This window comes from Cavia porcellus, unplaced genomic scaffold (assembly GCF_034190915.1).
Source record: "Cavia porcellus strain 051 isolate PalLab524CR breed Dunkin Hartley unplaced genomic scaffold, mCavPor4.1 scaffold_33, whole genome shotgun sequence".
Lineage (NCBI taxonomy): Eukaryota > Metazoa > Chordata > Mammalia > Rodentia > Caviidae > Cavia > Cavia porcellus.
The window spans coordinates 7,633,735-7,648,976 of NW_026947516.1; the positions used below are offsets into that span (position 1 = coordinate 7,633,735).

At 49.0% G+C, this 15,242-nt stretch overlaps 1 protein-coding gene across 2 annotated transcripts in view; it reads right to left on the reverse strand.

Moving 5' to 3' along the window:
- Positions 1-15,242, reverse strand: part of Shroom2 (shroom family member 2) — a 152,750-nt gene that overhangs the window by 44,518 nt on the left and 92,990 nt on the right. For both annotated transcript variants that reach the window (XM_063243109.1, XM_063243108.1), the window contains exons 3-5: positions 14,667-14,798; positions 9,580-11,872; positions 7,855-7,955 (exon numbers count right to left, since the gene is read on the reverse strand). In XM_063243109.1, coding sequence (XP_063099179.1) covers positions 7,855-7,955; positions 9,580-11,872; positions 14,667-14,798 — 2,526 coding nt within the window. The remainder of the gene's footprint in view (positions 1-7,854; positions 7,956-9,579; positions 11,873-14,666; positions 14,799-15,242) is intronic.

A 15,242-nucleotide genomic window follows, 5' to 3' on the forward strand; every position in this document is an offset into this window, starting at 1 on the left:
GTTTTAAGGGAATGGGAGTCACAAGAAATTGAGGCTGGAGTGTGAGGTTTGGAGAGTTATGACAATGTTCTAGGAGAAGATGAAATGACTGTGAGATTATTCTACACGAAAAATAAGCCCTATGGTATCTTCTCCATATTAGGACCTCCATATTAAGACACTTATTTTCAGGGAAATACGGTATATTTTTAAAATTTTTCACTAGCCTTCAAAAACTTTTTTTATTCTGAAACAGGGTCTCACTAAGCTGCTTGGACTAGGCTTGAACTTTGGATCCTCCTACCTCAGCCTTCCAGTCTATTTATGTTGAGAATAAAGTGATGCATAAAACTTATTTTTTAGGTGGACTCTTCAAAAACGAGAAAAGCGGGGCATGGTAGTGCACACCTGTAATCCCAGCACTCGGGAGGCTGAGGCAGGAGGATTGCTTCAAGTTTGAGGCCAGCCTGGGTTACAATGTGAACTCAAGGCCAACCTGAACTGCAGAGCTACACCTTGTCTAAAAAAAGAGGAAAAAAAAAGAAACCAAAACAAAACAAGCTACATAGATGTCTGTATTAACTGCAAGAATCCACCAACTACTTAGGACATGAGTTTTCAGTATTCTATCAAACTAGGTATAAGAATAAACATATTTTAGGAGTCACTCACTGTGAAGTGGAAACAGGTTTATGGATGATGAAAATGTTCTGTGGTGATTATACAACCTTAAAAATGTACTAAATGCTCCCAACTTGTACAAGTTAGAATAGTAAATCATATGTTACATGGGCTTACAATTTCAGTAAATGTACAACCTCCCTGCAGGGATAGATAGGGAGAGAGGGAGGAGAGGGACAGAAGCAAGCCATGTATAATAACCTCACAGCTAAGTAGGAGTGAAGGTGGCCTTCACACACTGCAAAGCCTAGAGGTCTCAAGAGAAGGCAGGACAGACACCTAGTTCTCCTGCTTGTCTTTTAAGAGAGATTAACCCGGGAGGCCTCCAACTCCCCAGCCATTCTCTCCAGATACAATGGTCCCAAGGTCCTCTTACACAGATGCTGAAAGTACTCTCCCAAAATAAAGCAGCTGCCTGCATAGGGAGCCTGCTCTTAAGCCTACCAAGAAGACTGGAATAATCTACAGAAGACAATGAGTGCCTGTGTCTTCAGGTGCATTTCTGCAGAGAAGTAAAACACAAGGACGAATTCCCATTACGGGCAAAGTCAACCAGGGTCAAGTGACAAGAGTGAGAGCTTTGAAAGCTGAAGTCCAGGGAGGTCATGGTGGCACAGGCCTGTCGTCCCAGCACTCTGGGAGGCTGAGGCAGGAGAATTATAAAGCCAAGCCCCTGGTTGCTTAACTCAGCAAGACTTTATCTCAAAAGGAAACAAAAGGCTGAGGATATAGCTCAGTGCAAAGGCCCTAAAGAAGTCAGTGGAGAAGAACCGAGACCAGGACACAAAGAGCAAAAATCAGTTTGCACCATGGCTCCAGGGTTCCTGCGTGGCTCGGAAGTGTGCTTTCCCCAGGGGTATAGGTTCTCCTGGGAAAGAAAGCACCAGGCCAGAGCCTGCAAGTCTAACGAGGGCTCCTGGGGAATGCCAGAGGCTGCACTTGGAAATTCTGCCCCAGAATCCCACACTTCCTTGCCCCACCTGACGTTCAGCTGCTGCAGTTCAATGAGCAACTGTATTTCCTTCCTGCTTCCCTCAGCTGGGGCACTCCACGCAGCTCCCAGTGGTCACCCTACCTTTCTGTGCAGCATACTGGGGGTCTGGCTTCCAGGTCTCACTGCCTCCTCTGAGGCCCCAAACCGGGTTGCTGGGCTCTGTGGCCTGGGTTTTAATAATGCAATCTCACAACCGAACTAAGAAGTCAACACACCTGCAGCTACTTGTCCCCGGGCTGCGATCCTGAGGTCCAAGTGGGCAGAAACAGATGGAGTGGAGAGGACTGGGGATTTAACTCAGTGGCATAAGCACCTGCCTTGCAAGCAGGTGGTTGTGAGTTTGATCCCTGGTATCGATTTAAAAAAAAAAAAAAAAAAAAAAAAAAAACAGGTGGAGGGGATGCACCGCAATTACAAAGTAAGACATAAAAACAAAGCCACTAGTCTCGTGCTCCCCCCTCTGCTCTGCAGCTGTGTCTCTGGGTGCTGCCCACAAGTGTCCCTTGCAAAGAAGGGTGCCTCTGCCTGAGGTGTGAGGGACAAAATGCACGCCTCTGCTCTGTTGCAGGGCAGGGACTGCTGGCTCTGCCCCCAGAAAAGGTGGAGCTTGTGCTGCTCAGCACAGGGCAGTCCAGGCCACATAATTACCCCTGCAGAGCAGTTCAGAATGGAAAGCCTCAATTGCTCCTGAGGTAATTGAAGGCCAGGGCAGGAAATGTCTGCCCCGAAGCAACCAACACGGTGCAGAACTGCATGATAAATCTTGGTTACTTATTTTGAAATCTGCTCTGAGGGAAAGCACCAAGAGGTCAAGTCGCAGCTTAGTCTGTCTTATCCGTTTCATAGTGAAGCAAGTGTTTCCTTGAGATGGTGATCTCACCCATGTGCAGTCTTGCGGCTATACTAGGATGCAGGGTACATTCACGTTCTCCTTTTCCCTTCTCCTGCCTGATGACAGTGCCGGCCCCACAGATGGGGCAGAAGTGGCTGGGAGGGGGCAGAACAGAAGAACAAATAATGGCAGTATCCCTCGCCTCCAGCCAGCCCAGGACTCCTCTCAGCTCCAGGTTCCAGTGCCTCCCAGGACTTGTACCTCAAAATCTGCTCAGACATGAGGTGTCACAATCAAACTACATCTCAGTTTTCCCAGAAAGTTTAAAGTACAACACTGCAAAACAGGTCCATGCTACTAGACTGACTCCGAGATGTTTGTCTTCTTGACTCTAAATCAAGGGCAGAAAGATAAAGTCAGGCCCACTCCACTTACTAACATGTAAGCTAAAAATCTTAGTAAATATCTGTACGCACAGAATGGACCACCATGGAATTGTTATTCACCATCATCAAGGGCTGCCTAGGAGCACATGCCTGTAAGGTAGTCAGGAGGCTGAAGCAGGAGGACTGTGAGTTCCAGGCCACCTTGGACAACTGAGAAAGACCTTGTCTCAAAATAAAATACATACAGCTGGGGATGTAACACAGCTGGGGATGTAACTTAGTGCTAGAGTGCTCACTTGGCACTGAATGTAGGTTAAGGATTAAGTACTAGGGACTGTGTGAGGCCCTGAATGCAATCCGTAGTACCAAATGCGGGGGGGGGACCTCAAGAAAGGTCAAATTCGTTGACCCATCCATCTTTCCATACCTCTATCTATTCATCCTTCTATCCATCTGCCCACTCATTTACCTACTGTTATGGTTTATACACTGTGTCATCCTGAGAAGTCTAGAAGTTTAACCAAGTGATTCAGCAGTTCTACCTCCTAGAGTGTAGAGAACAAGCACTTCCTCTTCTAGGATACTGTTCATTGTGTCAAGCTGAGAAGGTCAGAACTTTACGTGACTCAGCAGGGGGCCAGGGTCCCTAGTTTGTAACCTCCTCAGCCTGTGCTGAGGCACCCAGGTGGTGTGAGTGCTACACCCAGCCTAGGGGAGCAGCTTGCATAGTTTAAAAGGTACATGAGGGGCTGAGGATTTAACTCAGCAGCATAAGCCCCTTCCTGGCAAGCTTAAAGTCATGAATTCCATCTCTGGTGGTACCAAAGGCAAACCAGGAGGGACTGACTGCTGCTTCTTTGGAGGAGCTCCAGTTTTCACCTTCAGCTTGGTCATTTCCTGGCTTTTGGCATAGACTGTTCGGCTTCTGCCTGGGACTCTGCAGCCTTAAGTCGTAGGCTCTTCAGTCTTCCATTGTAGATTCTTCCATCATAGACCCACTGGCTTCCTGATATGGACTTGCACAGGGCACTGCAGTAAGCTCCAGCCCTTAGGCTGGACCCTTTAACCTCTAGTGTGCAGACACCCTCAGCACACTCCCTTATATTCAACTTTGTGGCTGGCCACTGTAAGCTCATCTTGTAATTTCTTATACAGTTGTACATCTTGTGTTATATCTGTTTCTCTAGTAAACTCTGACTGAAATATCCGTCTCTCCATCCATCCATCCATCCATCCACATATCTGGTCACTCATTTGTCCACCCATCTGCACCTCTATCCATCCACCTGAGGACTGGTCATCCATGTGGTCATTCATCCATCTATTCATCAACCAGTACATCCACCTAACTAACCATTTATTTAATACTTAGTTCCCCTGTGCAGGAACTACGCTAGATACAAGTTACTGGAAAATGCAGAAGTAAAATCCTGGTCTTCCAGGAGCTCCCAGAAAAAAAAAAGGTGTGGCAAGAGTGTCCACAATGTGAGTGCGAGAGTCACCATCCTCCCATGCTATGTGCAGCCTGCATCTTCCTGAAAGGTAAACTCTTAAAGCGGCAGAGAAGAAGGGAAACAAGATCACTAATCCAAACTGTCTGGTGTCCTTAAAAGTCCGGACACACAAATACCCAGAGGGACAACCAAACAGAAGGGACATGGGAAGAAGTCAAGCGTCCACAAGCCAAGGAGAGAGGTATTAGGGGAAACAGCCCTGCATCTACCTTGAAACCTGACCTCCAGCCTCTGAGGCTAATGGGGTGCAATTATGGCTACTATAGGAGCCCCGATGCCAGGGCGCCCCATCAGTAGGAGACTGCATCTGCAAAGATACCTTGAGCTTTAGGGCAGGCGCGGAACTTGGAAAGCTGTCAGCACTGCTAGGAAAGGGCCTCGTACAGGTAAGATGGGGAACTCACTATAGGTGAGCAAATACCCTTGGACCCACTGAGGTTCAGGTTTATTGTAACCCAACTACACCTATTTCCCTATAACACAATCAGAGGTCACAGCACCTTCATCTCCAACTTCTGCTGGGCATACCATGTAAGTTTTCTTTTTTCCGGTACTGGGGAATCAAGCTGAGCGGCTCAGGCATGCCAGGCAAGCACACTACCACTGAGCTACGCCCTTGGTCCTTTTTACATTCACACAAGGTCTTGCTGAATTGCCCAAGCTAATGTCCAAACTTGTGATCCTCCTGCCTCAGCCTCCTACACTCAGTCTAACTTTTTAAGAGTTACAATTCTGTGCCAACCTTTCAGGTATGAATATCTGCATCATTCTTTCCCAGTTTCTTTCCTCAAGAAACATTTGTTTGACTTGGATAAGACCAGCAAACAAAATAAGTCCAATCTCAACATTCTCCTATTATTCCAATGGAATGCAACAAAAACCACTTTTTATTACTATACATCAGTCACTGTATCAGTCATCTATTCATTATACAGATGTGCGTACTTGAAACTTGCACACAATCCTGGGTAGCTTTCACTCTCTGCATCAGAGACTGTTTTTTGGCAAAACACTCTTTCGCCCACATTTTGTTAGGCTGCACTTAGTTGTGGAAGCATATTTTTTCTTGCTGATCCTTCAGAAAATGAAACAGTCTCTGGGATTAAGTTGAAAAAGACTTTCTGACAATTGCAGTGTAGAATTTCATTGCACTTTGGCACTCTTAAAACACACACACACACACACACACACACACACACACACACACACACGATGATTCTGAAAACTGCTGGGTTTGTACCTCAAATGCAAAAAGCTTCCAGAACTAATGTCTTCATGGTCGTTGCAGTGTGCTGGGGGACAGAGCCATGCTAAACAAAGCATGTGACCCTCCTCCTGTCCCTCTGGACCCTTTCAGTATTGACGGAGCCCTACACACACAGACACACACACACCATGCTCATTCTACCTTGCACAGTGACATCCTCTATGCAGAATGGAGGCTCTAACCACCGGCCCCAATATGTGCCCTCTGCCCAAGCACACACTGCTGGCACAGGGTGCTGTGCACAGCCCCCCTCTTGACCCAGGCTGCCATGCACACTGTACCGCTGGCTCCACAACTGCAGAGGCGCCTGGACGCCAGCTTGGCAAATAGACCACAGCTGGCGCCTGGCACATGACCTACTGCAAGCCCACAGGGACAGAGCTGGAATTGTGCCTCGCCAGCACTGTGATGTTTTGATGGGGGATTATTCATCAGCCTTTCCTACCGTTCTGCTTCTTGCTCCAGCTACACAGTGTTAAGCAACTGAAGGACTTTCCACACAGGTGCTCACAGGGCAGAAAACTTGTTGGTTGCCTTAAATATGTCTACTTTTCTGTACAGTTGGTAGCATTGGGTTTAAACCCAAATGAAAGAAAACCTCATTCCTGAAGGCTGCTGACAGTGAACACCTAGCCTGGTGATTGCTGCCGTGCACTCCCCAGCTCTGCAGTCAGCATTTGATTTGCACACCACACCAACTGCAGCAGGGTCTAGAGGCAATCCAGAACTCAGGCACACACAATTCCTTCCACCAGTCCCACATACACACTTGGGAAACAAAGTTACACTATGCCCTCTCAGAGACACATGTTTGTCCTGCCCTACACTAGGCAGCAGCAGCCAGGAAATACCCTGTGTTTTATCTGAGTCCCACCCTAACAGCAGAACTGTGACGTGTGGGACATTTGAGAATCATAGCAGGCATGCAGTGACTGCTAGCTAACATCGCACTTGTCAGCCCTCTCTGGGGACTCAACTGATGCCACTTCTTCATCTTTTTTTTTTTTCTAATTTTATTTTAAAGACAATAAAACCAAACAAAATCAATTGAAATAAAACAGTGAGAAGGAGACAAGACTTCAAGATAATAGGAAATCAACAATGGCTACCATAATGCCTCGTGTTATCTTCAAAATAGCTGCCCATATCATTAGACATGATAAAAATCAAACAGACCAGAACAGAATAAAATGAAACCTCACAGACAATGAAAGTGATACAGGACTTCAAAATAAGGCAACAAGAAATCAACAATGGCTACAATATATATCTTGTTATCTTCAAAGTTGCTGCTCACACCATCAGACACAGGAAAATCAAACAAAATGGAACAGAATAAAACCAATCAAAACAAAACAATGCAAGTGAAACAGGACTTCAAAACAAGGAAATAGGAAATCAACAATGGCTACCACCTTCCCTTTTTAGGCATTTCCTCCCCTTTCACCTTCACAATGTCTACTGTACATTTTGGATCCCACTAACTCCTTCAGTTTCTTTTACTAGGGAGACAACACCCATGCGAAGTGAGTCTGAACTAGTTCACTCATGAACATGATCTCAAGTTGCATCTATTTACCTACAAGAGCCTTGAGGTTATCCTTCTTTACAGCTGAGGAGCTTTCCATTGTATAAAAATACCGTATCTTTCCTATCCATTCTGTGGCTGATGGGCAAGCTACCCCTGCTTTTTTCGTCACATGAAGTATTGTCTTATCTCCTCCAATCTTTAGTCTATCAATTTTCTTTCACTGGTTCCACTTCTATTTTCAAGTTCAAGAGAACCCACTAAGTATGTCCATATTACAAAGATTGGCCCTCTCCCCTCCAGAGTAACAATCCCGAGCCCCAACTCCAAATCTGAGGTGCTCAGAAATACCTCCCAGCAGGACAGGACAAACTCAAGCATGTTACACAGGACTCTCCATCTTATCCCCAGAAAACATCTCACTTCATGGAAAACACAGCAGCCACTTCGAGAAGCAAAACTGTCATGGCCATGATTCTCTGGGCAGGGCTGCCAGGCACAGTCTCTGCTCACAAGTCCAGCATACAACAGTGCCTGAATCATGCCCAGTTACGAGCCACTTAGGGTTTGCCAAAACCAAGACATCACGCCACAGGAAGCCTCGCCCTCCACAGAGCAGCCCACCCTCAAGACACCTTTGCAGCAAATGACCCAAGATCCAAAAGTCACTTACCTCGGAGTGCAATGTGCCTCCCGCACACAGACTGTAGACGCAGGCGTTTCTCGGTGCCCTCCGGAGTTCCCTGGCTGCCTTAGAGGTTCAACAGATGCCTCCTGCAAAGGATGGCAGCATAGACGTCAAACCTTCAGGCCGCCTTCCTGAGGCAGCTGTTATTACAAAAGCCCTCAATTTGTGGGTTTGCCTGTGTGCCCGTGCCTCAAAGCCAATGACGTGTCCTGCCCACTGTGCTGTATGGCTCCACAGCGTCTCTCCCTGAGGCACAGGACTTAGGACCCCATGGACACTTATACTCCAGGCAGGAACCAGCTCCTGCCTGCAGCCTGCAGACCATGAGACCCAACCCAACCACCCACCCACCAACCAAAAGAAATCAAAAAAAGGACAGCTGGTTGTAAGCCACTGCGGGAGACTTCCCACTGCAGGTCTTGTCTGAGGTTGCAATTCTGTACTCCCGAGCAAGTGAGCCCAGAACCCTCACAGGTCACAGGGAACGGGCCACAGGCAGAGTGGAGAATGGTAGAAACAGCTCGTGCAGGATCTGCAGCACAAGATGCCATCGGGCAAACGAGCAGCTATCTTTCCTTGCACATGGTAAACATACGAAAATCACTACTAGCCAGGTGCTGTGGCACATGTAATCCCAGCACTGAGGAGCCTGAGGTAGAACAATCACAAGTTCCAGCTGGCTTGGCATACATCATCCTAAAGAGCATTAAGCAAGGCCCGTCTTGAAAAACTACCACCACCAAACCAGGGCAGGGCAGTGGGTGTCTGTTGGTTCATTTATTAGAATCTGAATCTGTGGCTGCAACAGGGCTTTTTTTTGTTTGTTTGTTTCCTCTTCAGAAATATACCAATGCAGGCAAAAGATGCAGAAAAGGCTGTGAGAAGGACATGGAAAAGGAAGAATATGACAGAGAAGGAAAGGGGGTGAAAGTGAGTCAGACAGACCAGACTCTGAGGTACTGAGAAGCATATGTACTTTCTAGGAAGTTTTAAGTTAATTGTTACTATCAAAACTGTCACCCTAAAATAGTGCAATAGTTTAATGCATCTTAAAAGATACTCTGTCCCAGCGCAATCCTGAAAGATTCTTGCAAGTTAAAAAAGAATAACAATTACAATAGACATTAGCTGGCATCAATATTTGAAAAGCGGCTAGGCTAGGGATGTAGCTCAGCAGCATAACACCTGCCTAGCACAAATGAAGCCCAAGATCTGATCCTTAGCACTGTGCCCTCCTCCAATAAAAGGTCAGAGGGCTATCTGTATTCTAGAGAGCCAGTGGTGGGTATGGTGCCCACATCAGCAATCCCAGTGTATTTAATCTCTGGTACCTCAAAAAAAAATGTCTGTAGTATGTGAAGTCTTAAAAGCACCCACTTTTACTTCAAAAGAGCCATTTACCAAGCCTCTGCTTGGCATTAAGGTAGAAGCAAGCTAGTAACAGGGAAAAGATAACAAAGGAAGTGAGATTAAGACAGGGTGGCTGAGAAGGGAAGGTGTGGGTCTGCAAGAATAAGGCATGACAACCACCTTGTATGGAGACTGCCCTCAAGCACCTGGCACACAAAGACGACTCATGCCAGTGCTGTAGGCACTCAGACAGCTGTGCTCCTACAGCACCACCAGGGCTACTGTGTTCTGGGTGCATGCAGGTGGCTCTAGGCAGCCAAGGCAGGCAGCAGACACTCTGGCCCACAGTGTGATGCTTACCTGCACGTAGTGGTCTGTGGACGGTGACGACCGGGACCGTTCGTGAACGTACTGTGGTCTCTGGTGCTGGTCCAGTGCTGCATCCAGAATGTCATCTGCCGAATGACACCGCCCGGCACTTATGGCTTCCAAAGGCTTCTTCTGTTCCTTCCAAGAGGCTTGGTACTCTGCAAAAGTCCCAAGTCTCTGTGGCGGGTCCAACTTCCCAGGGTTTTCTACTTTCCTGTAACCATTGAGGATTTCTCCAAAGGAAGGTGCACGTGACCTCTTCTGCAGCCGAGGCTCCGTGTTTTCACCTCCTGGGCCTGCCATCCCTGCGGTCCGTGGCCTCTCTGCCTTCTCTCTTGGGAGTCCGCATGCAGCTTGTCTGTGGCCTGGCCTTTGGAGAACAGGTTTGCTCGTTTCTTCAAAAAACTTCCACCTGTCAGCGAATGTGCCCATGCAGTCCTCAGGGGTCCCAGGGTGCTGATGCGAACTGCAGTCCCCCAATAGCCCCACCTGGTTCATTTTCTCTGGTTCAGAGTACGACTTCAGCTTCTGCTCTGCCGTGAACCTTTTCCGGCCCCCAACTCGGGACACTTGGGGCGGCCCACCTCCAGGTGATGCTGGCTTGGTTAGACCTGCCTCCCAAAAGTGAGGTGCGCAGTCCGGCTCCACGGGACAAGACAAGGTGGCACCATGCTCCCTGGCCCTGTGTTCTGGGGGCCCAGGATACTGGTCTGCAGGGCTGGGGTCCAAGTCACGGCGCTTGAAGGAGGTGGCCCTCAGGACCCGTGCCTGGGCCTCCTTCAGGTGGTCTTTGTAGGTGCTGGAGAAGGCACCTTCTGAAGGGACCCCAGGCTGGGCCTGCCAACTGCCAGCCTCTGCATTGGCCCCACTCCCCTCAGCCAGGGTCGCTGTGCTCTTGCTTTTCTGCAGCTTGGCCCTGCGCAACTGGATCTCATTCCTCAGTGTGGTGGCAAACCGGTCGCTCCTCCGTGCAGGTCGACCCACCTGCGCGTCAAAGGGTGGCAGCTTCTCCATGGCGCCCAGCTGGCCCTCCTGGCTCAGTGAGTGCAACATGGGCGTCCGCTGGCGAGAGATCCTGCTGCCCTCCCCGTCTGCCACCCTGAAGCCACCAGCCAGTGGCCCCTGCTCGGCGTGGCTGGTCCTGGACAGTTTGTGGAATCCCAAGGCACCACCCCCAGTGACCGTGTCTGGCAGGGGACCAGGCTCCTCTTGGCGGGCCAGGGGGCACCTTGGGTTGGGGTTCATCACCGGATGCAGGGAAAGGTACTCGGAGGTCCCTGGAGCCACATTCCAGTGCCAACACTCCCCTGGGAACGGGGGCTGCCTGGCAGCCACACAGGAATAGCTCTGATCAGCAGCCTTGGGCCACCTGACTTGTGGAGGGCCAATATCCTGGCATTGAGGCACAGGCAGGTCCTGCCACCCTCCAGATGGGGCCACACGATGCCACTCCCTCAGGGACATGGGCTTCCCAGTAACGCCCTCATCACTGCACTGGCATAGGTGCTGGCCCCTGTGGGGAGGCTGTGTTTGGGGTGCATCAGCACTGGACAGGGAGGCCTGGACCCTGCCCAGGGGACCACCTGGCTGGCTGCACTCATGGTGGCCTCCTGATTCCTTCCCAATGCTCAGGCACCTGGGCCTCCGCTGGCGATCAGCCAGGTCTGACCTCCAATCACCACGAGGCTGCAGCTGGATTGGGGCTGCCGAGAGCTTCGTGGCGGCCACCTCTGAGAATGGAGGGCCCAGCGGCTTCTCATGGTTCTTGGTGGCAGCAAAACTGTCACTGCGCAGTGGAGGTGCAGGAGGGGGTGGTGATGGAGGGGCTTTTTTCTTGTCAGGAACATGCCAGATGGGCCCGAAACTGGACCTGCTGGAAGCGGTCAGCTTGGGTTCAACAGTGTCCTCTGGCCTGGGGCTTTTACTGCTGTCCCCGGGGGCTCTGGAAAGGAAGGTGGAGGGCCTCTCCTCCAGGGCCTGAGGGGCCGCCTCCCAGAGCCCAACTTTGTGGAGGATGTTCTCTACTGAGGAGGCCTCAGCCTTGGGCAGGGTGTGGTCCGGGGTGCCAGAGCTGGTGGAAAACGATCCATAAGCCGAATCACGCTGGTTGGGGCCACCCAGGTGGTTGATGCTGCTGTTAGACTTGGCTGCCAAGAGGTGTCCAGAGGGGGAGGGCTGGGAGGGGTGGTCCAAGCTGTCAACGCTGCCCAGGGAGCTGAAGTGGTCCGATGTGCGCTGTAGGTTCCTTTGCTCCCACGAACTGGACAGATCTTGGGAGGAAGAACTACAGGAAAAAAGAGCAACAGGAACATTTGCAAATGGCAAGATTGCTGGGCAACAGCTGGATGAACACAGCTGGCCCTCCACAGAGGGTCAGGATACCAACAGCAACCTCCTAGGATGAGCTCCCCGGGTCTGAGATCTTACCTAGCACACCTGAATTATGAGGAGAGAAGGGAGAAAGGCAGAGGGAGAAATGGGGAAAGGGGACAGAATTCTGGGGGGAAGGGGAGGGTGGGAAAGAGAGACGGGAGTAAGAAGGCAGGGCACAGGGAAGAGAAGTGAGGGGAAGGGAAGGGAGGGGAGGGGAGAGGAGGGCAGGAGGGCAGGGTACTTCTGGAGGACTGGCTGGAAAGACTGAGGTCCAGTTCCCCTACTGGAGGCCTTTTCAATAGATCCCTTTCACCACTGGGGACTTTTCACCCTAATGCCTATAGCAGTAGCAGGCAATGCAGGAGTTAACCCTTCTGTGGACCATCTCTCATCAAAGGCAGAGACTGGTGAGTAACAATACATGAGCTAAGGATTTTTTTTTTTCTGTTTCATAAATGGTCATGGGAAAAGAAACCAAAGAAATAGTATTTCTATCTGACCTGTGAGGATGGTATGAACCACCAAGTTCAATCCACATACAAAGATTTACTGGAACACAACTGTGCCCATTTGTCCACGCATAGGCTATGACTGCTTTTGTACTACAGCAGTAAATCTGAGCAACTGAGACAGAGCCCAGTCGGCCTGCAAAGCTGAAAATACCTGCCCTCTAGCCCTTTGCAGAACCAGCGTGCAGATCCCTGCTTTAAGCGTATGTCGTAGGCAGTAATCAAATGAGAATAATTTTAATATTGCAGGCTGGGGGAGTAGTTCAGTGGCACAGCATTTGCCTAGCATATATAGGGCCCTGGTTTTGCTCTTCAGCATTATCAAAAAACAAAAGAATTTAAAACAACAAGAAAAAAAATTGAAAGATACTTTTTTTTTTTTTTTTCGTCTTCTTGAGATTGAGTCTCACTATGCAGTTCATGGCCTTGAACTCATTTGGTAGCCCAAGCGGCTTTTGAACTCACAGCTCTGCTCCTGTGTTAGCCTCCTGAGCCCCGTGGGATTACTGGCATACACCACCATGCCCAACTCTGAAAACAAATAATACTTTTCCAAACCCAAATACTAGAGGGTGACTAGCTTCTCTCTAAATGCTAGACCTTGGATATAAGACTGACAAGATGGGCTTTCCCAGCAAAACAACACATGGCAGTGTGCAGTGAACTGAGCAAACCTTGCAGGGTCACTGGGGTGAGGCACAAACACAAGAAACCCCATGGTACCAACCAGGATGGGACCGAAGATGTAAACAGTCAGCTGAGACATCACTCTGTGATGCAGTAACTGTGTGTGCAGCTGATGGCTCTTACTGGTGAATTATTTATCCTTTTTAGGAGCTTCTCATGCTTTCCTGAAAGTTTCCTGAAAGTTTCCTGAACTTTCCTGAAAGTTTCACAAAGCTAGAAAATACACGCTGGGGCTGGGGGTGGGGAGATAAACAGCTGTGGCTATGCTAGGCTTGGTGAGGACAAGATGAGAAAAGAATCTTCAACCACACCAAGGACATGGTTGGGGGGATGCACTGGTGAGCTCATGTAAAGGAGGGAGATGACTGCACAGGTTGGACACTGCTACGTTCTGTGAGCTCCAAGACGGGGCGTGTTCCTGACTTCTCTCCCCAGCAGCGATTCTGCCTTGAGATCCTAGGTCCGAGCAGAAACAACAGCACTGAGTGCTGTTCCCACACAGACGTGGGCAGCACGCCTGCTCCTCTCTCTCTCAACAGCGCCTGCCAAATTCCTAGTGGGCTCAATGGACATCCTACGGCATTTAAGTCACTTCAGTAGAACATGAAAGGCTTATTTTTTGCCAAAGTTTTACAACCCGGTTAACAATCTGGTTTTGCAAGAAAACTCTCTGGGCTAAATACAGTACCATCCTCCCTTGTCACTCTGAACACTAATACTGTATTTGAGGGATACTTCCTTCACATTGCATGTTGCCTTAGCTTGGAGTTCTGTGGCAGACCAGTATTTATTAATAGACAGGTTTTGAGATGAGTATATCAGTTTTAAACACACACATATGTGTACACAAACATGCATGTACACACACATGCAGTCAGATTCCCACTCATATATGCACAGAGGTACACACAAACATACCCATATGGATACATATACATCCATACACATTTATAGTCATACACATATATACCATGCACAACAAACACACATGCACACATATGCACATGTGCATGGGACACACATACACATCCCCTAAAACTACACTACCTGCACACAGGGATGTTTGTCACTAATACCAAGACAGGGTTGGGAAGAAGGTAAGAGGCACAATAGGATCTCCCTGGCAACTTTCATAAAATACACCCGCCACCCCACCAGTATCTCTAGCCTTCCAATCCTTTGTGAAACCTTTGAGAGAAGGATGGTGGCTGTGCATATGTGCATGCCACAAGAAGCTATCCACCCTTCTGAACCCCCGACTGCCTGGTGCCCCACAGAACAGTCCCAAAGGAAAGCCACTGAGGTGACCCATCCTGAGCCTTCTGGTAACATGGAGAATGCTCATCCTCCCTCTTGTCACATGGTTTTCTGTTTCCCACTGTCATACACTTTGCTGGCCAGTGAAACATTCAGCGTTCTAACCCTAACCAGGTATTGACCAGGTAACCTGGTCTCATCAGAAACATTAAAATCACCCCAACATTGGATAGCGAGAACATGAGCACCTACGTGGTGTGGTGGCAGCCATGCCAAGAAGAGCAGCCACTGGTGGAGGGAAACTGAGAGGCCGCGGGCTCAGGGTGGTCATCAGAGAACTTGGTGGCGTGCCATGAGTGGGGTCTCCAGCTCACGTCGTTCCTTCTGAAAAAGAAAGAGGACAGCTGAGGCAGGGGCTTTGCACACTGCACACTTGTGTAACCAGACAGGAAGTCTGCACTGCCTGCTTAGTGAAACCCACAGAGTGGTACTCGGGCGCTGGCCACTGTATTCCTGCACACTCACTCTTTTTAGGAGCTTGTCAGTGCCCACTCTGCCCTCATGCTGAGTGGGAGTCATAGGGTGCAAAACATGCGGCAGCACTTATTCCTTAGAATTGATTCCTAAGGGCTGAGGATTTAGCTCAGTGGCATTAAGCACCTGCCTTGCAAGCTCATGGTCCTGAGTTTGATCCCCGGTACAAAAAAAAAAAAAAAAAAAAAGAATTGATTTCTGTATAAATACACATAATTATCATTTATCAATGAAAATTTTATACATGTTAAGATAAATCTGCTCTAAAAAAACAATCCCCCAATAATGTGAACA